Source organism: Strigops habroptila, chromosome 6 (assembly GCF_004027225.2).
Source record: "Strigops habroptila isolate Jane chromosome 6, bStrHab1.2.pri, whole genome shotgun sequence".
Classification (NCBI taxonomy): domain Eukaryota; kingdom Metazoa; phylum Chordata; class Aves; order Psittaciformes; family Psittacidae; genus Strigops; species Strigops habroptila.
In genome coordinates, this window is record NC_044282.2 from 33,613,620 (window position 1) to 33,639,054 (window position 25,435).

Sequence of the window (25,435 nt, forward strand, 5' to 3'; positions counted from 1 at the left end):
TCTTCCTACCCACTCTTAGGTTTGTTTCATTCATAACCACTGGTCCTTCTATCATTCATGAATCAACCTTATCTGTCATTAAAAATACCAAATTAATTTAGGAGCTAAATTCATTGAATCACAGAATGGTTTGGGTTGGAAGGGACCTTAAAGATCAACCCCCTGCCACAGGCAGGGACACCTTCCACTCAACCAGGTCACTCAAAGCCCGTTCAATCTGGCCTTGAACATTGCCAGGGATGAGGCAGCCACAGCTTCTCTGGGCAACCTGTTCCACTGTCTCACCACCCTCACAGTAAAGAATTTCTTCCTAAAGTCTTATCTAAATCTACCCTCTTTCAGATTAAAGCCATTCCCTCTTGTCCTATCACTCCATGCCCTTGTAAAATGTCCCTCTCCAGCTTTCTTGTAGCCCCTTTTAGGTACAGGAAGGCTGCTCTAAGGTCTTCCCAGAGCCCTCTCTTCTCCAGGCTGATCAACCCCAACTCTCTCAGCCTGTCTTCATAGGAGATGTGCTCCAGTGCTCTGGTCCTCTGATCCTCTTTGTGACCCTCATTTGGACTCACTCGAGCAGGTCCACTCCCTTCTCGTGCTGTGGGGCCCCAGAGCTGGATGCAGTGCTTGAGAAGGGGTCTCACGCACTGCTGGTGAGACCCCAGCAGAAAGGGAGAATCACCTCCCTTGACCTGCAGGTCACACTTCTTTTGATGAATGCCAGGATATGGTTGGCTTTCTGGGCCGCAAGGGCACATTGCTGGGTCATGTTAAGCTTCCTGTCGGCTAACAGGTCAGCTAAGTCCTTCTCCTCAGGGCTGCTCTCAATCCACTCTCTGCCCAGCCTGTAGTTGTGCTTGGGATTGCCCTGACGCAGGTGCAGAACCTTGCACTTGGCTTTGTTGAACTTCATGAGGTTTGCACTGGCCAACTCTCAAGCCTGTCAAGGTCCCTCTGGATGGCATCCCTTCCCTCCAGCATGTCCACCACACAGCTTGGTGTCATTGGCAAACTTGCTGAAGGTACAATCAATCTCGCTGTCCATGTTGCCAACAAAGATGTTAAAGAGCACTGACTCCTGAGGAGCACCACTAAATTAGCCTAGTTTGCCTACCACGTCTTAATTATTTCATGTTCAGGAGGACAAAAATTTCCTTTTTTTATTAACATATTTATTTATTAGAATATATAAATCCCTTACTATGAGATCATAGTGTTTTGAATGGAAAAAGCACAGCAAGTATATATATGTGTATATATAATATACACAATGTATATTGTAGTCAACATATATAATGCAATTCATTGTAATATATATTCTGAGTAAGAAGGTGTAACAATAATGCCTCTTTTTAATGGATTGAGAAAAAAAAAGAAAAGGTCTGCATGAAACTTTATCATATATTACATAATTCTATCATTCTATGATTCCATGATTCTAATTTAATATCCTTTTATGCTCATGTTTAGCGCTGTCTCTTCAGGCTTGCATATTCAGGCAATGTGCTTCAGAAAGTGTGGTCTTTGTCTTATAACCCTCCCTTGTAAGTGCTTCAGGCTCCCTGCTAGCATACTAAGAATAATTCATTATATTTATAATTAATTTATTTATATCTAGTGATGATACTTGTGCTTGTGGCTTTGAAAATTCTACTGCACCTAAACAGATGTTGCAGTTAGTTCTGGTATTCACACTCGATTTTCTCTTTTCTTCATTCAACTAATTACTTTTAATTCTGTGTCTTGGAGTTTCCATAAATAAATCTTCTCCTTGACTTGAAAGGGTATTTTAATACTGTTCAAATATTTGGGGATATACTGCTTGCTCTGCCTAGGTATTTTTAATTTAAGATATTTGATTATAGATATATAGGTAGATATAGACATAGATATATAGGTATATAGATACATAGGTATATACATATAGATATATAGATAGAGATATATAGATACAGATATAGATAATTGTTATTGGTTTTAATCTTCTGTCCTGAGTAATTCACTTCAGGGTCTTTATTGTGGCTGCTCTTCTCTGAAATCTGTGATGTACCATGATCTTTTTGGTATAAAAATTAAAGACTTGTAACTATATATCTTGTTCATGAAGAACAACAAATTTAGGTTGAAAGCCACCTTTTCAGTTTGCTTATGCAGTGATCTTTTGCTTTTTTATTTTTTCCCAGTACCCACTAGCATTTGTATTTCTTCCTCTTTTATTGCTGAAGTGCAAGTTTCATCAAATAGATTATTTCCTTTCTTAAATTTCTAGTGAAGATGTAAGTCCAAAAATGAGTTTATGCAAATGTCCGTACCTTGTTGCTATTAATTTAGTGTTTTGTACAGCTGACAGTCCACTTTCAAAAAATGTGTGAAAATCTAAACCAATCTGAATTAAGTTTTGAACGGACATAACCAAAGTCTGAATAAAATCCATACATTCTCATTTAATACTTTCATTTACCCATTTTACAATATAAAAAAATATACATAAGGGGTAAAATTTAGTAGTAGAATAAATTAAATAATACAGAAAATCATGATTATTAACATTTTGTTGTTTCCACATAGTGATATCCTTTCAGCTTGTTTTAATAGCTTTACTAGTCTAGAAATCAGATTCTTAGCACATGAAAGTTATTTTCTTGTTAAAGAAATGATAATTCAATCCTGCGTTATTTACTTACTTTTACAGTGTAAAATGCGTATTTCCTGTAAAGTTGGATTCCTGCATATTCAGATTTCTTACAGATGACCTTATTTCTTGTTTGTCAAGTTCTTCTTACTTTTTAATCATTCTAGAATCGCTCTTAATTTCTTATTCCTAAAAAGAAGCTTTTTAACTCAGCTATTTTAAATAAGATTAATATCATCCCCTTCAGTCTTACCAGTATTTGTTTTTTCCCTATGATGTTGTAAGAAAATCCTTATTATCTTAACCCCTCTGGCTAGCATTAATCTATTTCTTTTTATACTGCCTTATCTTTCCTCTACAAGCTTTAACTTCGAATATTCTTGTCTGGCTGCCTCTTCTCTTTCCCTTTTCCAGAACACTATTCAATAGTGATTCCTTATCTTGTCTTTCAGTGTCAGAAGCTACCAACAGCATCGTACAGCTGTGACATATCATAAGCAAAAGGGAAAGCATGCAAACATGCTCTTACTTCATGTGAGTGAAGTAAAATGCTGTAAGAAACTATTTTTTAAAAATGCTGTAAGAAACCTCTTCGTAACACTGAACCTGACTTGCTAAATACCAAACTGTTTCAAATGTCTATAGGTTAACGCTGACATGGACGTAATTATATTTTGAAAACTTTCCATAGAATTATTTATTAGCTATTCTTCAGATTAACTATTTTGGCCATTCTGCACACTGTCGTATTCTAGATCATTTTACTCTTAATTAGAATACTACTAACTAAATTTAAAGAATAACTATAAAACCATGAACCATTACAGTGATTGACAGGAATAACAAAACTCACTGACAACACACACACTAGCTCTGATTAGCTATTTGCTGAATACTGACGTATGTACAAAATATTAGGTATCAAGAAACCCTAACTATGAATCAAAGACTGAAAAGAAGTATGCAACTCAATTAGTTTTACCCTGAGCAAGGAATTGGATTATATGACCTTCAGAAGTCCCTTCAAACCTAAATTTATCTATAAGACTATTTCACAGAATTTTGAAAGTATTTTGGAATCTATTCACAAAAATTGGTCTGAAAGTAAAAGGTTAGCCTGAAGGCACCACGCTTAAAAGCTCTTTAATTTATTATTATATCTGGTTACATGAACACAATGAACTAATCTCAAATATGAAAATCTTAATATGCTTTCATACATTAAAAAAAAAATCTCTATTTCAATCTTGTGTTTAGTTGGAAAGTTTAAGCTCTGGTCTTCTGGGATTGCTCAACATCTGAATCTTTCACCTTATTGCTCAACATCTGAACCTTATCACACCAGGGGAACACTAAAATATAAACAAACCATGAGTTTGGCCTCCTAACTCAAGTGATCTTCCAGGGACTGACATCAGTTCTAGAAGCTAAATTGCAACAAAATTGTCCAACTGCCTGTTCTTACCCAGCTCATGTTGTAAATGATTCAAGCTTTCAACCTCACTTACAAATGCTTCCCAGAGGTTTCCCAGTTCTAACTTTACAACTATTTTCTATACATTCAGAGCAGAATCTTAAAAAAAAAAAAAAAAAAAAAGTAAAGCTCATATGTTCACAAACATTTTTTTCTAAATGGAGAAATATAGAAGGACTGCTACAAAGAACACCAGCACTTCGTTAATTTATGTTAGTGGCGTTGAAATGGTTGAGGGTAGCCTCAGAAACCAGGTTCCTTTCGTTCTCATAAAATTCCCAGACTTACTGGTGGAAGCATAAATTGCCTTTTGATAGCTTTATATCAACAATTTCTGCAAAAACATAGGAAATAATCCTATGGGAATAAAAAAGACACCATCTATGCAAATTTAGTAAAAAAATATAAATTCAGAAGATAGTGTTTAACGTCATTAGGACATTGTTTAAACATTATAACTACATATTTCTCAGTGAGGTGGCATCGATTTGTTCCAGATTACCATGGATACGTACACAAATGGAACACAAAATCGTTAGTGCTACAAAACTGACTTCCATGTGGTTGTGCTTGTCATGTGACTAATGAGTAGTGTACACAAAAACAAAATTTCTTGGAAAAAAGAAATGTGCACTCAAAGGCTGTAGGGGACACCTGTGTGGACAAAGACATTTATGTATGATATCTGGTCAGAGTTCAAAATTCATGCTACTATGTTCACCTGGGAGAATTAGGACAAATTCAGCTCTGGCAAATGTGCCGGAGACGGGGTGACTGAAAAAGGGAGGGAGTAATTATCAGTATTTTCTTGAATACAAAACAAAACAAATAAAAAAGGAAAATAATGTTGTGATTGGTCATTAAAGCTATTCAGTGATACAAATTAAGATTAACTGAATAAAGACAGCTCAGAGACCAAGAATGCTCCCAGCATCATTGCCACTCAAAAGCACATAGATCTAACATTGCCCTGAAAAGGTCATCAGTCCATCTGTTTCTTTGGCAGAGGTGACAACCAGCCTACATGGATTACTCTCTCCTAACAGTATTAAACATTCCATAATCCTCAAACCAAACAGAGACAATCCCATAAAAATCCAGGGTACAATCTAAAGCATTTCTATGCTATTGCAGACATTGTGAGCTAGAAGGAAGACAGTCATTATTCTGCAGTAAAAAGCATTGATTTTAACAGTTTCTGATAAGCTAGGGCCTCCAAATGAAAGTGTAAATGATTTATGACATCATTAGACTCTATTGTCTCTATGCAGACAATTAGTTCCATTTCTCTGAGCTTATAGTGTGGTTTATTATAAATAATTTCAACAAGAAAATGTACAATATACATTCAACTATTTATTTTAATAACTTCATTTGTTACACATTTGTATCCAGAAATGAAATTATTTCAATGTTGTTTATAATTCATGTGATTTCAAAGACCTTTTATATCATTGAGATTAAGGTACTGTCACATTTGAGCAGACTTCAGGGCATTTACACACAGCAGATCTATTAAAAATTTAGTAATCATTTGTGACAGTGAAATCACTGCAATAAGAAAAATAAAATCTTGATTAAATAACACCTGTACCTTTGTCTTTCCTACACTATTAACTAACTTGTAACTGTGCTTTTATATAAGCAGAAAAAGAATGTTTGTTATAAATAAATCTAGAAATTTCACTGAGAATTTAATTTTTAAGAGTGCATGTGGTTCTTTGTAGTATTTTTTTTGTTTAAACTGACAAGAACCTAAAACCAGAGAACATAAAAGACACTCTGGTTCACCTTCTCCCTTTCAATCCTACTGACCTCGGTGGAAATTAAATACTAATGTAAGTAAAGCTTGGCAAACAACATCATGAAAATCTTCAAGGTTACTGCAAATGGATTAACTGACAATATTTGTACATGGTCTAGGTACCTGCTTTGATGTCTAAAAGGGGACTGAGCAGAACTGGAAGCTTCATTTCAAGCAAGTGGTGCAGATGGCCTGGAATCAGCTCCTGAAGAGCCTATGTGGGGACATCCCTGTTCCAAATGGGCCTAAATAAAGGCTTCCAGGATTGCACAGTGCACTTTGCTCTCTCTTCAAGCCTGGTCAGGGACATAAGTGATCACCTAAGTCTGCTATGTGCCAGAGAAATACACCTAACCTGCTCATGACCAAACCTCTACATGCTCTTGGGCAATGCTATATATCTGAGACAGTGCTGAGCTGAACCCAAAGATTTTTTGCTCACTTTTATTCAGAAATACCAGACATGGAAGATGGAATATGCTTTTCACATATAAATATGCTGCTTAATGTAAGCATCTCTGAAGAAGGAGGAGATACAAGTTCATGGTCATCCTTAGCCTGAGGAACCTTAAGCCCATTATTTCTTTTTCCTGGAATTCTGCCCTCACTAGTAGGCAAAGGTATGTTTGTCATATCCCTGTGAAACTACAGCACTGCAAGAAATAAGAAAGCAAGTTTTATGGGGTCAGCAGAAGCAACTCAGAGGAAACCCCACTCTACTGGTGGTTAAATTAAATACAGGGATTCTATTTCTTTGCCCAAGCCTGTGCATTTCTTGGGCCAGCTGAATTAAAGACAGTTTTATCTTTTGTTTTGTTTTAGTTGGTTGGTTTGTTGGGTTTTTGTTTTTATTTGTAATTCCTACAAAGAATTCTGTGGTTGTTTACTTCACCTATTTTATGTCCAGAAGGGATAAACTATAAGCTTAGAGTACTAATGAGACTGCAGTTCTGTGAAAGTGCAAGCTTCTGGGAAATCTGAGAGTTTAGCTGAAAGAGTAATGTAAAGAGCTAACAACCTAGAGACAAGACAAAGTGCAGGGACAACAAGGCAAAAAAAAAAAGGGGGGGAGGGGGCAAAAAACATGCTTAGAGCCAGTATAACTTCAAGGGAAGCTTAAGTATGTATAAACCTTGTGTTATGAGCTGCAAACCAGGAAGGCTGCTCAGTATTTAGCTGTAAGCTCCATCAGGGCAACATGACAGTTTCTAACAGAGAGGTACAAGTTACAAATACCAAATACACCGAAATGGACTTTATGGCCTGAGGGTCTGTCTTATGAGAGGAACAGTGTGTGATCATCCTTCAAGTTAGCATGCACATAATGTATTCTCTGATCAACACAGCACTTTGTGTCTTCGCCAGCACATCACTACCACGATGAACAATGTGTGTCTGCCAAAGGAACAAAGGAGAATACCAGAGCTCTTTTTGCCTGCATGCCAAAAGGATCCCTGTCCTGGTAGGATTCTGGACTATATCACAGTACCAGACACCATCTTGGTGCCATATCACAATAGTGTCTTTCCACAGAAATACATCTCCAGTATTTTTTCCCTCAAGCAATCTCCAGTATATTATGCCTCGTCTCGATTAAAATACTTCTGCGTTTTGAATTAATACATATAACAGACAGAAATACTTTATAAATTTTCACCTTCTCAGCCAATTTGTAATCTAATTTTCTCTAAGGTTTGCATAGACTTGATTCTTTTTAATTTGCCAAGAAAGATCACCTTTAATTAACAGTATTCACCCTTATAATGTATGAAGACTGTAAGCAGTCACAATACATAACCTCAAAAAGTGTAATGATAACTGAGCTGTGAGGAAAGACTGAATGGACAAAACCTGTAAATCCTTGGTTGGTATTAGACATGTAACAAACATCCATGCTAATAGGGCTATGCAATTCACAATATTCTGTGCTGACAGCAAAATAACTTGCATTTTTTAATTGAACTCTCTCTGTCAGAAAAATAGCAACCAGGTCATTGAAAATATCCACAATTCATTTTAATGCAAACTGATTGTCTAAGAACTTCCATACCCAACTGTTTGAAGTGAAATGTTATGGTTGAAGTGTATGCCTGATAGAAGACAGACCTCAGAAATATAAAAAAATCCTTTGACACTATGCCACATCATTACTGTAAGATATTCAGTTAGGATTTTAAAAAATGGCAATTAACAACCTCTGAAATCTGATAATTGCTGGACAGCAGTTTGGTAGATCACAAAAGCATCCTACATGCTTGCTTTTGCAGTTTTCACCTCATGTTATCCAAGTAAATTATAAATTCTGTTCTTAAGATTATCTTTTTGTCATGTTTTTTTGATAAACTTTATTATCTCTACTCACATCCTTCAAGACCACATGTTCTTCAACAGCTCAATGATACAATGAATATTGTCTTCCAATATTTCATAATTTAATGCCTTCTCCTTCTTAAGGAAGAAACTGCCTGACAGTGGCTGGCATCTTAAATGACTACCAACTTTGTGTTCAAACACATATCATATATTTAAAATGTTTGGTGAAAGAAAAAATTAGAGATAAATACAAACCCAAATTTACACAAAAACAAGAACTAAAAAGCACCTATTCCTATAGTAGTTGTGTCAGTCATAGCCAAACATCAGCCAGCTTCTCCTAAAGCATTTTCTGGATAGAAGTCTAGTGTGATACCATTTGTCAAATACAAATCAACCTGGCGATTAACTACTTTTTCTCCCATCTAATAATAAAAGAGACAGGCTTTAGAATGCTGAAATTTTATAATAAATTCCATGGAAACTCTTGGGCACATACTGAAGAAAGGAAAAAGGAAAAAAAAAAAGTACAGTGATGATGACCAGTGCCATTCCTGCTGACTAATTCTAAATGTTTTTTAATATAGCCCTATATCCCAATAAATACAGCACCGCCATTGCCATTAAAAAGCCTCAGGACATGTCAAGTATTGTCTGAACTTATCTTGTTCTTCCTGGAGCTTTGTTTAGCTTGTTTAATGATCTGCCAGCTATTGCCTGATTTGTTGAACTTCTGCTTATCTTCATAGAACCATATTCTTTTTATAAATGGTAGCAACAAGTAATTATTCTGCACAGAATTATGTACTTGTTAGCCGCAAAACCACGAAGCAAACCAGAAGAGCAGTCATGGCAATGAGGGAATGGTTTGAGAGCAGAGGTGTCCAAGAAGTACACACTGGATGCAGTGCAGGGGAGCATAGGTCTGCCAGGATTAGTGAAGAGCAGAGGATAGCACTGGGGATGCCAGAGCAATTGAAGAATACACTGATGATCAGTTAAGCAGTGCAGATCTGGGAACTAGACAAAACTAAGTTCTAGGATAAGGGCACGTAGTGATCGGACAAGGGGGAATTGCTTTAAGCTGTCAGAGAGAAGATTTAGATTAGATATTAGGAAGAAGTTCTTTACTATGAGAGTGGAGAGACACTGGAACAGGTTGCCCAGAGAAGCTGTGACTGCCTCATCCCTGGCAGTGTTCAAGGCCAGGCGGAATGGGGCTTTGAGCAACCTGGCCTGATGAAAGGCGTCCCTGCCTGTGGCAGGGGGGTTGGAACTAGGTGATCTTGAAAGTCTCTTCCAACATAGAAACCATCCTATGATTCTGTGTATCCAACTTACGTAAGACTGTACATATATAGTAATTTTTATTAATTTATTATTAATATTTGTTAATATTGGTTTATTTGATGGTAATTACTATTATTATAACTAATTTAATATTTACAGAAATATTGTTAATAATAGACTAACGGTTTCCTGTTCTAATATTGATTACTTAAGGTGCCCACATTTTTAACTGAGGATATTTATTGGCAAACCTGCTTTTAATTAAATCCCACTTACATGAATAATCCTATTGATTCAATGAGATTAATTATATACAAGTGAACATAAAAGAAGAAATTTAGTCACATCTGAAAAATATTTAGATGCTACATCCCAGCATACCTGGTTTCCCCTTCATGTCTTATATTTATGATATAAATTACTTTATTGTAAAGTTACTGTACATCTTAGGTTGTCAGACTGAAATCTGGTTTTTTGCAGCACTTACTTCAGATTTCACATGGACAGAAAAACATTATCCAAAACCTTCAATAGCATGGGATAGGAAATAAATGTAAGGGTCCTTTATTCTCTTCCTATATTTCATCTGCAAAACAGCCAATAAAATCACACTTTCACTTCAAGCACCAGGAAATACCTGAAGACAACATGGATTTTATTTTCATCAGAACTATGGGAAAAAAAAATCTTTCAGGTTTATCAGTGATAGCATAACCTATATATTTTAAGTACTGTATGATGCTGATTACTGAGCAAACTATAAACTTTGACGTATTTATCCTCACAACAGCACCAGAAGGCAAGGCAGTACTATGATAACAATACCACAGGGAAAAGGCATGATGCACAGAAGCCGTATTTACAAAAGAAATCAATTTATATGCCTCATCATCACTTCCAAGACCTACCCCCAAAATGGAGAGCTCCAAAAGGTACATCCCTGGGCAGCCCACACGTGCTGGTGTCTAAGAGTCATAAGCAGCATGCACAAGGTGCTCACAGAGATCTGGGCATTGCCTTAGCTGTGAGAAGTAGCAAACTCCTGAGAATCATTTGTGCCTATTTGCTAGTAGGGCCAAGGGGATTTTGGATTACAATTCCCTGACCAAGCACAAAACACAGCCAGAGATGGCTTCCTCCTCTTGTAATGGCATCCTCCTTTTATAATCTTCCATGTATACACTGCCAACCCAGACCTGGATGCCCTGTAAACAACAGCAGCCCCTGAGGCAACTCGGACTCAGTGGCTCTGCTTCTCAGAAGGTTCCTTCTAGTCAAGGAATAGGAATATTCTTGATATTTCCCAAATCTGAAGCTGTCCCAATTTGGTGGACTAAAGAGAATGGATATGTAATAATTTGAACATTCACTTACAAGACAGGAAAACACTGGTTCCAGGCCCAGCTCCAATTATTTTTAAGTATATTACATTCTCCCAGGACAACATTATCAAACTTTTCTTCTGATCATAATCCTGCTTCAAGAGGTGGAATTTGTATCTATTGCACTTATGAACCCAAATAATAGCATCATCAGCTGAAGCCCTATGGCCCTATACATACTTTATCTGGTATTGGGATTGGCCAATATTCCAGCCTTGGCACCCTCTTCCCTTCCAAGGAAAGCGAAGCTTTATGATACTCTCTATATTACCAGTGACTTCCTAGACACTGGGTGCAGATGGGACCAGCAGGACTAGGCTCTGTACTCACATTACACCTGCAGTGCTGACCATTTTTCCCGCTATCCTTCGTCAGTATGAAGCACATCTATCAACCTTCAAACCTACCAGTACGGAGCATCTGTATGTGTGCCAATCACTGCAGATATCAGCAAATGGTACAGAACAAACAAAACACTTCCAAGGATAAAAATATAACTTGTTATAGTTCAAGCTGAAGAGCCCAGCTTTGCAGACAATTGAAATCTATGTATACAGTACAGAGGGGACTGCAAGGAATATATTCATAAGATAGAGAAGCAAACACTGTATAAGAAAAAGTGAATCATTTAGGATTCAAAGAAATATTACACGTGGTATATACAGCCTTTAGATTTTTCCAAAACCCTTTGAGGAAAAAGTGTTCTTGCATGAAGCATGTACAATATTATTCCTCATAATCAATAAATAGCATGAATTCAACTCCCTGATTTTCCAACCTGTAATTTAAGCCCTTTCTAATCACCAAGGGCATCACAGACTCGTCCCAACACACTCTGTGTATGCTCCCACAGCAATCTGCACCACTCTTTAATGGCCAGCAGGAAGCCCTGGATAAACATGTCTCTACTTTATTATGAAGGATCCACCAGTAATACTGTAACAAAACCTGGTTTAGTGGCCTAGAAACACAATATCATGTAACTGGCTGCTAACATATGCAAAAAAGTGGGCAATGGTAACATGTATTGACCATTTTATGATAGACTGTTTGGGGTTTTTTTGCCTAAGGAAATCTAAACCTGGATGAACCACTGTTTCTCTCCAGCTCTTTCTTGTGGCACTTTTTGGTACTGATGGAGGCTTAGCTGGGCCATCAGAGCACACTCACCCAACATGAAGATCATTCAACTGAAAAAACCCTCGAGATGAATAGTTTTCGGCTCGGCTGGTGTACTGGCATAGCTCAGCAAAGGGAAAAAAGCGAAGCCAGAGCCATCGTGGCAGCAATGGGATCTCTCTCTCACACAACTTGTGATAACATACCTCACTTGATGACACTGGTTAACAAATTCCCACTTAACATAAGGTATTGCCAATGCTAGCTGGAAATGGTAAGGTTGGAAGTCCTGTTGATCATTTTCCACAGCTACGAGTCGGAGAATTGCTCTTTTGATCCTTCATCATCCCATCATCCTTCAGTGAAGCTGTTCAACAGCACACAACTATCAGCTATGGCTGAAAGTTATAAACCATGTTGTAAGCAAACACTGTCTCTGCATAACTGGTGAATGAGCTAGCAGTACAGGAAGGAAAATAGCAGGAACTAAAGTCAGCTCCCAAAATGGTTTACATCTCCTGAAGAACAAAAGAGAGCAAACTGCTGAAAATTGCCCCAAAGGGTATTTTGTTCATGCATTGTTCACCCCACTGTCACCAATTTTCCATCAAGCTATCAAAAAATGGATGGTATTTGAAGTTTATATTTGTTGTGGTGTTGCCATTTTAAGAAGGTATAAATAAAATTGGAACTGAGTAACTGCAAATAGCTTGCTTCCAAATTTCAGTTGCATGTATTTTCAGGACAGGACCATCAAAGAAATATTGAGTATGTTGTATGCCTTTTTTCACCTTCAGAGAATGGAGAACAAAAATGAGAAACTGAAGTAAAGCACATAAAGAGATGGGCTAACCAGCTAAAATAGAAAGATCTGCTTCACTTTACCAAATGTCAAGGATGGTTTCAAAAGTAAAACTACAGAGAAAAAAAGTCTTAACTAATACAAATTATGAAATAATTTGCTTTTGGTGGAAGGAACACATGTTACTACTGTTCCACATCTCTTTTGCGGGCTCTGATCTAATCTTCATTTAGAATGAATTATATTGATAGCATGGGGAAAGGACAATAATCTGGCCTTTGCAGAGTAAAACAACAATACTGGTCTCATATACTGTTATTATAGACTGTTTTATTAATCCTGATGGTGGCTAGTCCACCAGAAAAATGTGTCAGTAATTTGACAAAAACTTTATCTATAACTTCTCTAAGAGATTAACAAAACTGAGAATGACTTTGAAAAATTTGACTGTCTTCCTCTTGAGATTTAACTAGCATCAGAAAGGGCTCAAACTCTGAAATATTCATAACTCAGTGGTGCATAGTTTGTAAATTTGTACTTTATATCATGTACAACTTTCTCTATCCTAAAGAGCATTTTATATTTCTTGTTAACAGTGAATGCAAATAATGCTCAGTGGAATTCTGCAGTGACCTTTGTTTTATTACAATTATTGCATATTTATAAATGAATAGCTACACTTCAATTTGAGAACTACAACAACTTTGAGTTGGAATCCTTTGATAAAACACAACTGAATAAACTTCATAAAAATAATTCCCTAAGAAGAGAAAAAGAAAGCCTCCTCTGAAAATTCCTCTGTGTATACCAACACGCAAAGCAGATTTTTCCATGCTTTTAAAAATAGAAAACTAAACAAAACAACAATATGGATAGATTTGAACAGAAGAGGATAAATTGCTTTAAAAGGAGCACAGGAGAACATATTGAATGTAACAGATCAGATAATCACTGTATTATATAAATGTAGAAAATATAAATACGTAGGCATAAAACACTGCATAATAACAAATGCAGTACCTGCATTATGTATATATATTTACATGTAATTACATGTAATGTCACTAAGACCCAATAACCAAAATCCCACTACATAAACAGAATCACCATTAACTTCTGTTAATGGCTGTTCTACGCGTGAATGCTTCCACATTTGTCAAAAGCACAACCAAATCAGAAAACAAGGTCTAAAATACAATGAACATATTGCACACTCTGCCCACCCAGACAAAATGTAATAGAAGTATTTGAAGAAAAAAGGTACAGTTTACTGGTATGAGAAAGGCAAATAAAGAAGGCATGATGGAAGTTGAAATATTTGATGGTACAGGACTCAGTACTATTGAGTCCTTGTTCACTGGAGGAAGCAGCAAGACAGTCAGAATTCTGTCCCTAATTTGGATGTGCTTTGACTTTAGTGTGAACACTTAATTTCATTATACACCTTCTTATTTATGTTCTGTGCTCTTTAGAGTGGACATCACCAGAAGCGTTTGTCCCCAACCGACAGCAGGTCTCCCCAGTGTCTGATGTACAATAATGCACATAAATAGAGGTTTTAACTCAACCAGAAACGGCAGTTTGGGGAACCAAAATCCTGGTTTTGGTTATAACACAGCTTCCAACATCATATTTCATTGAAGCCATGAATGTTTTAAGCCAGCAATAAGCTTATGAAAAACTCATATTCAGATCCTATACAGTACATTTGTGATGTCTCAGAAGGCAGAGCAAACACTTGACTGCAGTAGGCTGACCTTTCCCACAAACTAATACACTATCTTGTTAGTGAGAGGGCTGCTAAACAAAATACTGATAGAATCTGTGATACCAAGAAGTTAACCGCTCAGACATACATAATATATATAACCAAGTATATTTACTAGGAGCAAGGCCATGTATATAGGCTTTTCCTAGTGTAAAGGAAATATTCTGGGTATTTTCTTTTTTGAAAGTATCAGAAAAATCACTGCTGGATTGGTCTAAATCCCACCAAATTCAGTACACATACGTGACGTGCTGATTACTCTTGCACACAAACTTCTAAATTTTGCATCAAAACAAGAAGTTTCATAGTTTACTGAAGGAAGTTATGTGGAAACGATCAATACAGCACAAACTGAAGTACAATCATTAGTGGTAATATAATCTAATCCCTGAAAACAAAGGTAGGGCTTATTGATTAAAAGATAGTCTGATAATTAATGCTTTTTCTATAGTGCATCGCTTCAAAAAAAAAAAAAAAGAGAATCTGAAATCAAATTTGCATAGCTCTGATAAAGCATCCTATTATGAGTGGTCTAGAGTGACCCAAATGTTTACTAAGAACCTAAATGTTTTGGGTGATTGTTTTCTTTTAGCAAAGTAAGTCAAAAAGGGAATTATATGAAGCACAGTGGAGTCCATAGGAGATTTTGAAGCAACTTACTTCAACTGAGAACCAGACCCATAGAGAAGAAATACAATGTCTCTAACTGATATTATGAAAGTTTCCATTAAGGTTTTGGCTATGAACATTTTAGGAGGAACAATACTCATATAAAAAATTATTTAAAGTGGAATTATTTTTCTTTACATTCTAGATTTTCACTGAGGTCAAACTGCTCATAACTGCTCATAACCTGCATGGTAACAGGTTATTTTAGTATATCAGTTTTAAGTTTCAAAACAATATTTTATAAGTCATAATGGAAAATAACTTTCATGCAAAATTAAAAAGCCTGCCCTTCTGTTAGTGCTCATCTTCCTTTGTCCCTTTGAACTCACGGATAGAAGAACCATTGCAAGCAGCAGGATACAAAAACTGTTAAGAGACTTCCAAGTATGTTACCATACTCATTTAATATTCTGGACAAAATTTTTATTTATTTTTGATTTTCTAAATTTTGCTTTAGTCTCAAATAGTTGCTGCATGCTAAATGTTAAATATCCCTGTAGAAGTGTACAGTTGTTAGACCGTATTTTGTAATTTTTTTATCTTCCCAGACAAATCCTGCACTGATTTAATGATTTAAATCCTCTGACAGAGCCATGTTATTACTGCCTATGACTTTCTGACTAGGGATGTCCAGCCTGCTCAGAGAGCTAATGACCTCTGAGTATGTGATGAATACTGTAAGTTTATCTTGAATGTGTGAAACAGGAGGTGGGCATTCATGGAATGACATCCAAATAAATGCATACATGCCGTGAAAGCTTCACAAAACTATCCGCATCCTACATCTTACTGTTATTCTACAATGTGTCATAAATTATTGTTTTAAAGAGACAGCTATCACAGTAAATTCTCTGTTAAGATATCCCTGTTGTTTTCAGATGTGAAATCAGGAAAAAAATCAGTTGCTGAATCCAGAGATGCTAGTAGACAGTGAGCTGTTAGAACTTGTGACAAAGTAGACCAATGCTGCATTTCTAGCGTAGTAAGAAATCCCTACTAAAATTATTTTAGACTGGCTGAATAAGATATACAAGATTAAGCCTGGAACGTCAAATGCCAAGATTTAATTAATGTGAATACCCCTTCTCGTCTTTGTTTCTGTTGGATGAGTAAGATAACAAAAGAATTATTTTCATTGGTTTATGATGGCCCCCATCACATATGACAGTAAAACACAGTGGGAAACTCTGTCTTAGTTTCTAAGTAACTATTATAAAAACCCACAATAATATTAAGGCTTTGCTATGGTCACAATAAGAAAAGACATTTTTGCATTCTTAGTGTCATCATTCAGAAAATTGTACGGATTGACCACATGCAAAGGCTTTACAGGTCCACTAAGACTGGAACTGAGCCCTGTCTTATTGATAGAAACTTCATGAGATACTTCAGTCATAGCACTGAAGACTGAGTAGACAAATTCCCGAAAGCCCTTAAATTCAGGACCATGTCAGAGTGTTCATTGAGATCTATTTGCTAGTGCTTTGATCCAAGCTAAGCACCTCAGATGTAAAGTTATGGAAAAGTACTGATACAATGAAATTGAGTCTCAGTGAAAATGTGGCGATTTTCAGTATTGCTTGTATCAGTGACACCACAGATGATCTAGCTATGGAAGAAATGCTGAATAAACCATATATTTCCAAAACATTTTAAGGGGAGGGGGGAAAAAAAAAAGTTACAGCTTCATTTTTTGACCTAGTTCCTTTTACTGTTCAACACTTCAGCACTGTTGGAAACACAATCATCCATTGTATACTTGTCACATCTTTTGTCAACTGCAAGACTTCTTTAAAAAGGAAAAATACTGACTTTCAACCATTTTCCTAAGCCATTTATCATATTCAAAGTTGTAAAAATCTTCAGAGATTCAAAAAAGAAATAGTAGGCTTTAATCTAAATGCTCTCTATTTACATTATGGTTCTAAAATGTGACTGAAAATAGTTTGGGGAAAGATTTTGTGCTTCATACAGTCAAGCTTCATGAAAGCATATCTGAAGGATGGGAGAGTATGCATAATACTGCAGAAGCTGTCAGGTCTTTGCAGTTCCTTTCAGAAAGTCATTGCTAGTCAATGTCAGTAATACATGAATTCATAAAACACCATCTTACCAAGTCTGGAGCACCCTCACTGTGTTAGGCAAATTCCATTCCCCTTCAGACTCAGCTTACACTAACAACACTGTGCTCTCAGCTGCCACTATGAACTCTGACAAGAAGAAACCATTCTCTTAGTTATTGGTCAACCTTATTTTTGCTCCCTGTGCTGATCTAACTTGAAACAAGTTGCCTGTGAAAACAAAATTTGCACGTCTTGCTTAAATGTCTACTGACACAAGTGATGAACTGCATTATGTTTGCGGCAGGAATATTTTACAGTTTGATCCCTCAGTCAAGCCTCCAAGTGAACCACAAACCAGCTTTATACATACAAATGCACTGACTCATGTGCTTGCTAAATGTCACTACATATATCTACAGAAAACAAAGACCCAACATACCTCTCCATCAGATGTCTGGCATTCTGAGGAAAGGGGGAAAATGCTTTAAATAGTGAGTAGAAGACAAAGACCATACTACTACTGAAAAGTACCATGCGGCTTGATTTGCTAACTGATTATAACTTTCAGTAACAACCTGATGAGCAATTTCCAAGAGCATTAAAGTAATTAAATAAAACATTAAAATAATTCTATTAATGTCAAAATTCTCAGCAACACCAGAAAAACACTGAGTACAGTGAAAAACAAGTGAAGGAAACCTTCTAGGTATCAAACAACATTTCCACCCCCTCTAACAAAGCCGTTTCTGAAGCTCATATTCAGGAAAACCCACAAGTAGGGACAAGAATTAAAGTATGTCTGAAATTGGAAGCAAGATATGTTGGAAATGTGTTTCAAATCGTAAGGGGGGAAAAAAAAGAGCAAGTGTTTGCCCTTAAGCTTCCTCTGTCATTTCCACTAAGCATGTTTCAGAAATAGGTGCTTTAACTGGGAGACACGCATCCCCCTGGGACTCGCCGCATTTTTGCGAACGGCACGGTGCACCCCTCTGCGCTCGCACTCATCCTGCCCAGCCCCACCGACGAGGTGGCACTTTAGGATGGAAATCAGGGCCGGGGTGAGAGGATGGAGGATGCGCCTTTCTCACGCCGTGATAGTGAACAGCGCACCGCGACTGCACCGCCTCCGCGCCTCTGGGGCTGCGGCGTTTGTGTTTTATAACAGGCAGCTCCGCGGCTTCCCCGTGCCCCCATGACAAACACGACGGAGGTGAGGGGCCCGTAACTCCCCGGGCCCGCACCCGCGCAGCGCCCGGGTTTCCCGCACATCCCTGGCCCTGTCGCCTGTGCTCCGCGGCCGCGGCTGCCTCCTCCTCCTCCCAGGGCGCTCGTTAGCTCTGAACGATGTTAGACACCAACCCTGCCACTGCACGGGCCGCTCAGGGAGGGGAACAGTGGGGAACGTCCCTCAGTTCAGACCGCTGTTTCCTGGGCTCCGAGCTGTTGAGTGCTGAAAGAGGCGCTGACCCGCAAGACACCGAAAGGGTCCCTCATCCCTCCCTCCTTCCCTCCGGCCCTGCCTGCGGCCGCTGGCACGACAGCAGCTGGAGCGAGTTCAGCTTTTCTTCTCCCACAGCACTGGGGCTTGGCTGCCCTTAAAGAAAATCCTCTCCTAACAACGTGTCAATGTTACATTCCTCCACAAAGCAACTTCTATTAGGGGGGCTGGGAGCTTGGCACTGCTTCGCTACAGACTGGGAGCTTTGTGGCTATGCAGAAAACAAGGAGAGAGGGAACATTTCCTGCATTAAAATGCAATACCCTAGGCTCGATGATTTATCCCTTGCCGCATGGGCACATCCCCCCCTTCCCCCATTCCCACATGGCTGCCCTGAAGGACCCCTGCACCCACAGGTTGCAGCCAGAGTCCCCCATCTAGGTTCAGCCTATGCTTCCCCTGCCTCCCATCCCCAGTGTTCTTCCCAAAATCACCCCCAGACCTCCCCAAAATGCCAGGAGGGCGAAATAGAAGGTATGAAGCAGAGGGGCTAGGCAGAGGGCTGCCATGCTAATTTGCTGGACCCTTTGCCTTCCCACCCTTCCACAACCCCCATGTTTCCAGTGGAAACATGAAGCAGCTGCTGGGATCGACACATCAAACCCCCCACACTAATACTGCCATGAGATTCGGAACCTTCATCTCCTGGAGCCAAGGCTGCCTGGAGAAGTGGTGCAGTAGCAGCCTGTAGCCCCTTTGCAGAACTCCCAGCATATCCTGACTGCGCAGTGCCTTGCATCTCTAGGCATCTTAGGCAGAGGGTTTACCCTGAACAACTGCATTTGCTTTTGGGGTTTTTTTAGGTCGTTAAGCTTTGGCCCACTTGGGACCAGGTGTCCTCACTACAGTAAATCTCTTCATGTTGTAGTCAGATTGCCCACATGCCTTTGGAAATGTTTTCCTTGTGAAGTCAAGGGATCATACCAAGAGAGCCAAGATCTTGTAGTCGGGTGGTTGCAGTGAAGAGGTGGTGAGGGGGAGAGAGATTCCTGTCTCACCACCTGTGGGCATTACTGTAAGTGGGAGCTGAAAACAGATGGATCTGCTTACGAGGAGCCTCAACAGTGCTCAGCAGAACTATATACTGAAGGTTAGGCCAGTTTAGAAATGGGAATGCAGCCTTCCACGCCCTGAGGGAGAGTGCATCTTCTCCAGCCCTTTCGCCTCATCTAGAGGCAAGCTGGAGTGGAGAGCAGGTCAAGTGAATGTGAGTACTGAGGAGAGCTGGTAGCTGGACCTACACACCGGTGTGGGATTCAGCGCACACACCACCCACACCCCCACAAAAGAAGCACTTACCTTCTTTTGGCGGCCGTTTGGCTTCTCTGGTGAGGTTGCAGACCTGGGTGGTTTGCAGCTCCTGGGTCAGGCATCCCTCTGTCTGCTCGTTGAGGGGCAGCACCACGTTATTGAGCAACACCAGGGACTGGTCATCTATTCCCCATTCTCCCAAATGCTGAGGGCAGGTGCATTTTGTATACATGATCCCACAGGACTCGGTTCTCCCGTTCTCAGATTTCAAGCAGCTCTCCAACCAAGTGCATAACACATGGCACCCAAACTGGCTTGGGCTCACCTTGTTCAACACCAAAAACTCAAAGAAGGATTTTTGGTCATCTTCTTTTTTGTGTAATCCTGGGAAATCAATAGGATAGACGCGGCGTATCTGAATAAAATTCTTATCATACTGCAGAAATACAAAAGCATTCTTGGAATCGCAGAGCTGCATTATAGAATGGTTATTTTTTAAAAGATCCTTTATTTTTTCATGGGAAAAATGATCAAACTGATAAGCCAATAGGGAAAAGTTGGAGCAGCTGAAGTCCTTTTTGGAAAATTTCAGGTAAATACTATATTTGGTCGGATCTGGATTTTCCAGCGTCCAAGTGCAGTTTGTGAAGTTTTTAGGAAACATTTCACTTACAGAATACGATCCATAAATGACCCCCTTCACCAGCGTGGAACACCAGAAGTCTTGGGCAGCATTAAATCCAAACATAACCAGTAGATAGGTGGAAAATATATAAATCAGCAAATTACGAACAGCCTTCATCCTATGTCATTTGGCCTGCAGAAGATGAAATGAAATAAAAATGCAAGTAGAATTCTTCACGCATAGAAAACCAAACTCCTTCCAATATTCGAGCCAGCTGTTTTCAAGCTTGCAGTTCGAGCCCCTTTCAGAAAGAAGGGCAGGTAATTTGTATTTTATAAGGCGAGGGCCGGGACCGCTGCCGTGAGCGCAGCGCCATCACGTGGCTGTCGCAACTGCCACGGCCTCTACCGTCAAATTAAACAAAACCAACATGTATTAGATTATTAATAGGAATGTCCTCTCCTGTCTAGGCTCTTGTCATCACGGCAAGGACCAGAAGCGCTCCACTTAGGTAAAAGCCCAGGCGCCTTACCCGGCAGACCGAGAAAAGGGTGATTTATTTATTTATTTATTTATCTGAAAAGTAAATAAGTAGCCTGCTACACTTATATATCTGCATATACAATACGCACATGCAGAATTTCACCGGCACAGAACACAGAACAAGAAATCCAGTAGCATCTCTTGTTATGTGTTATTTTCCTATTAAATCTGAGAAGTAATTGTGAAGAACTACAGCCATAATTAAAAACCACATAAATTATTATTTGCTACAGATGGAAAGGTATCTCAAATATGCCTACATGCCCTCACCCTGGCCACCCGGTGTAGAGAGGTCCCTATAAAAAGAAAACCCAGGCAAGAAATGCTGAGACTACTGTATTGCTAAAATTTTGAGGCTACTGGAGAAAGAAACAAAGACAGATGAAACTAGTGCTGGTCTGACACTACCACTAACTGCCAGCTTTTTTGGACATTAATTTCGATGTGCTTCAACCCCTGAGGATGTATAAAATCAATCACTGTATCTACAAGCAGTAGCTCTATATAGCTGCCAATGCTATGGTAGGATCCCTGCACCTATTGGACTGCACTTGCCCTCTTATTACAAATATCTTGTACTGTCTGATTAGCTCCTGCGTTTTGCAGACATGCGCTTGAATGATGAAAGACATATTACATTCTCTTTGCTACTATCTCCAAAGAAAGGTGTTTTACTGCACCTGTCAACCGTCACAGCCTCCACATGCTCTGTTCTCTTAAGAGTGGCCCAGGTTAATAAAGTGAATCTTAGTTATATTTACCTCTGTAACGTTATCCAAAAAAATTCAAATTGAACGTTTTCAGCATTAACCTTTAAGAAGTTGCTTATCTCTTACAAATGAGAAGCTTTTCACCTTCTGCTTTTAAATGCAAGCAGACAGAAGTGATGCCAACCTAATTTCGAAACTCTCTAGACTGCAGTCTCTTCCACTGTTGCTCTGTAAGTAGAGGAAGACACACACACAGAGGCACCGTTACTGAGTTTTGATGTGTGTCTTTGCCTAGCTTTTCATCTCCTCACCAAACAGCAAGGCATCTTCTGTCTCCCATTGCGTAACACACAGCAAATCACCAGATTAAGCTCCCTTGAAGAGATTTCTGTATCCCTAGATTATAATTCAAACTCTGGATCTTGAAACAGGCAAAGCAGCACCAGCTCTAACCCTCTTCCTAGTGAGGTTTAAAAAAAAAAAAGGCAAAAAAACCCCAAAAAAAGCAGAGCTGCTCCTGGGTCTATCCACACGGTCAGATTTCCTCCTTTCTGAGCGTCCATCTCAATGAATAACACGGTCCTCCTTCTCCAAATAGGCTCCGTACAGCATTTAAGGTTCAATAAAAGAGAAACTTATTGGGAATTCTGGAAACAATTTCCCCTTTGCTGAAGCACTTTGCAGGCAATGCAGTTCTGCGCAGTGTTATTCAGGATGGTGTAGGCGTTGAAAGCCAATGTGACAATAAGTGCCTAAATTAGGAATTCCACCCATGAAAAAGGATTAATTTTACAATCTGGAAAGCAAAAAGGGAGCTTATTTGCTGTTCTGTTCGAAAAGGAAAAAGCCTCTGACTTTTTCCCATTCTATGTAATATTTGCAGTAGAAAAATAAAGACGTCTGCAGTGCTAGGCTTTTTTCTATGAAGAAACGTAATCAAATAGCTCACATTTCAGTTGCGCATTTGTTCAGGCAAAGCTACTGAAACACAGCATTGTCTTAATCTCTCTCTTCCCATGTGCATTACACAGATGCACACACACACACTCCAATTGAGTGTGCCGGCAGCATTTCAGTTAGTTTGCAGTATTGCTAGATACTAGAGCAGTCTGCTCACTGAAAGGATTAGGCACTCAGATTAAAAATATTTTTTCATTTCCATTGAGAAAAGAGTTAAAAAACAGCCAGAGAGGCTTAAGTTTGACCATTTGGGAAATGGGAGAATCCTCTTCTGCTGAAAAGCAAACGGGCTTTTAGTTTGGATATTCCCCAAACTGATTTTCTAGGCGACACTGTAGTTTAGCCGAACATAGACGGCGCCATCACTCCACTTATTTTCTTTCCCCAACAGAAGACCCGCTGACTTCTTATTTTAACTTCCTATTAACCTAACATCATCACACTCCCCCCCCTCCAAAATTACCCCAATCGTGCACAAACCTCAGGTTTTCTCGGTCTCGCTGGAAATTACTCTCAGGGAAGCAGACCTGTCGCGAAACGCACTTCTCTTAACTTTTAAACTGCAGCGCTGAAGTAAATGCGGAGATCATTTTGTATGTGCTGTCTCTATCCTTCAGCAACAGCCTGTCCCCCTCCGCCGCCGCCTCCTCCCCGGAATCCCAAGCTAAAAGCTCTCCAGTCGTAATCTCTGGAAATGGGAAATGGAAATGCCCCGGACACCCTTACCTTCCACTCCGAAAGCTGTCAGGCTATTTCTCTAAAACACTAGCACCACAGGCACACGTCCCAACAACAGTGATGGAGAGACTTCCCTTGTGTCGGAAGCACCATTTCCCATTTTCCCCGGCTCAGGTTCAAAACCAAGATGAAAAAAAGCAGCAGAAGATAAAAAACGCAGCGAGAAAACCCCCGCACGCCACACACACCCCCCACCGAGGAAAAAAAGCAGCTTTGGCACCGGATCCACCAAATCCAACCACATGAAGGGAAAGAAAAGAAAAAAAGAAAAACCACCTCAAACCAGCGAGACTGCAGGGAGGAAAAAAATGGAAGTGGCTGAGAAAGCGAAGGGGTTTTTTTTGGTTGTTTTTTTTTTTTACTTGAAACAAAGTCTCCGCACAGCAGCGCGATGAGCGGCGATGTCAGCCAGGCGACGGTCTGAGAGGAGGACTAAGGCGCTAGTGCAGATTTGTTGGTGGGTTTTGTTGTTGTTGTTGTTGTTACTAATAGACTTATTCTTCTTTCCTCACTCCTCCTCCCCCCTCAGACTGGTGACCGGACAGCGGCGGGGGTGGTCCTCGGCTGCCGATCCCGGGGAGCGGTGTGAACGCTGGGCGCGCAGAGAGTACGGAGGGAGCGGAAGCGCGGCTCTGCCGCTGCCTGTGTGTGACTGTGTGTGTGTGAGTGTGTGTGTGTGCGCGCGTGTGCCCGCGTGTCTGTGTGTGCGAGCCCGCCCGTCCGCCGGCCGCGCCGAGCCTCCGCCAGTGGCGCTGCGTGGGTGCGCGCCTGTGCACGCCTCCCCCTCCGCCGGGAGCGGGGGATGGCTGCGCTCCTCTCTCTCCTGGGGTGAAGGGGGGGAAGAGGAGGTGGCGGCGTGCGCGCCCCTGCGCCCCGCTCCGCGCGTGTGCGCGCGCGTGAGTGCGCGTGTGCGTGTGCGAGGGGCGCTTCCCTCTCGGCTCCGGCGGCAGCGACCGCCGCGCGGTTCGCACGTCACGGCTGCTCGCGCGGCGCCCAGCACGTCCCATAAACGTTGTTTTCGGCGTGCGGGGGGGTTTTCCTCCCGCCGTTCCCAGCGCTGGGGCCGGCTGCGCCCCCGCGCAGGGCGGGGAGCCAGGGAAACGGGGACAGCGGGGCGGGGGGGAGCGGCGGGGGAAGCCCGCGCTTGATCTCCTTCCTCTTGTTCCTTCTCCTAAAGCATAACCCCCCGCTGTCGCAGCCCCAAGAGCTGTCAGTTCGGCACCGCGGTCGGTGCAGATTAACTGATACAGGACTCCGAGAACAAACCCTTTCAAACTGCCGCCTGCCTTTGACTGGAAACAATAGCAATTTTCTCCGCGAGGCTGCACTTAACGCCGTATTTGTTCTCTGGCAGAGATAAGGCTGTGCGCATTCCTTCCGGCCGCTCTGCACGGCAAGTGCCACCGGGTCCCCATCCCTCCCCGTGGCATGCCCGGAGCCGGGTGTCTGGAGCCGTGTGCCCGGAACGGGAGGCTCGCTGCCCGGCCCGGGGGGCTCCCGGTGGCTTCTCTCGCAGCTGGGCTGCAAGGGGAGTTAGCAAGCCGACAGCGGCTGAAGTAGCATCGTTAGCGGTGGGTGAGCCCCTAAAGATTGGGAGATTGGCGGAAAGAGCCTTGTCACAAGGAAGGCTGACTCCCCTCCCCCGTGTGGATCCCCCTTCTTTTTTTCACTTTATATTGTTACAGCTAGGTAGGGCTGGATATGCGTTTTCTCTCTCCGGCTGCGCCTCTCCTGCCCTCCACGGCGGGTTGGGTTGTCCTCTGGCCCTTCCTGCTGGCGTGAGAGATCGGGTCAGTCTAC

At 40.5% G+C, this 25,435-nt stretch overlaps 1 protein-coding gene and 1 long non-coding RNA gene across 10 annotated transcripts in view; one reads left to right on the top strand and one right to left on the bottom strand.

Moving 5' to 3' along the window:
• ADGRB3 (adhesion G protein-coupled receptor B3) overlaps positions 1-23,710 on the bottom strand; it is a 457,019-nt gene extending 433,309 nt beyond the window's left edge. For 7 of the 9 annotated variants that reach the window (XM_030489525.2, XM_030489532.2, XM_030489528.2 and 4 more), the window contains exons 1-2: positions 23,624-23,710; positions 20,108-20,876 (exon numbers count right to left, since the gene is read on the bottom strand). In XM_030489525.2, the coding sequence (XP_030345385.1) occupies positions 20,108-20,861 (754 nt within the window). In that variant the 5' untranslated portion in view covers positions 20,862-20,876; positions 23,624-23,710. Of the gene's footprint in view, positions 1-20,107; positions 20,877-21,988; positions 22,958-23,623 lie in introns of those variants that run through there. The other 2 variants (XM_030489526.1, XM_030489529.1) reach the window with 2 other exon arrangements.
• Positions 23,711-24,031: 321 nt separating this feature from the next.
• LOC115609386 overlaps positions 24,032-25,435 on the top strand; it is a 54,648-nt gene continuing 53,244 nt past the window's right edge. Inside the window, exon 1 of the long non-coding RNA XR_003991845.2 lies at positions 24,032-24,092. This is a non-coding gene — a long non-coding RNA (uncharacterized LOC115609386). The remainder of the gene's footprint in view (positions 24,093-25,435) is intronic.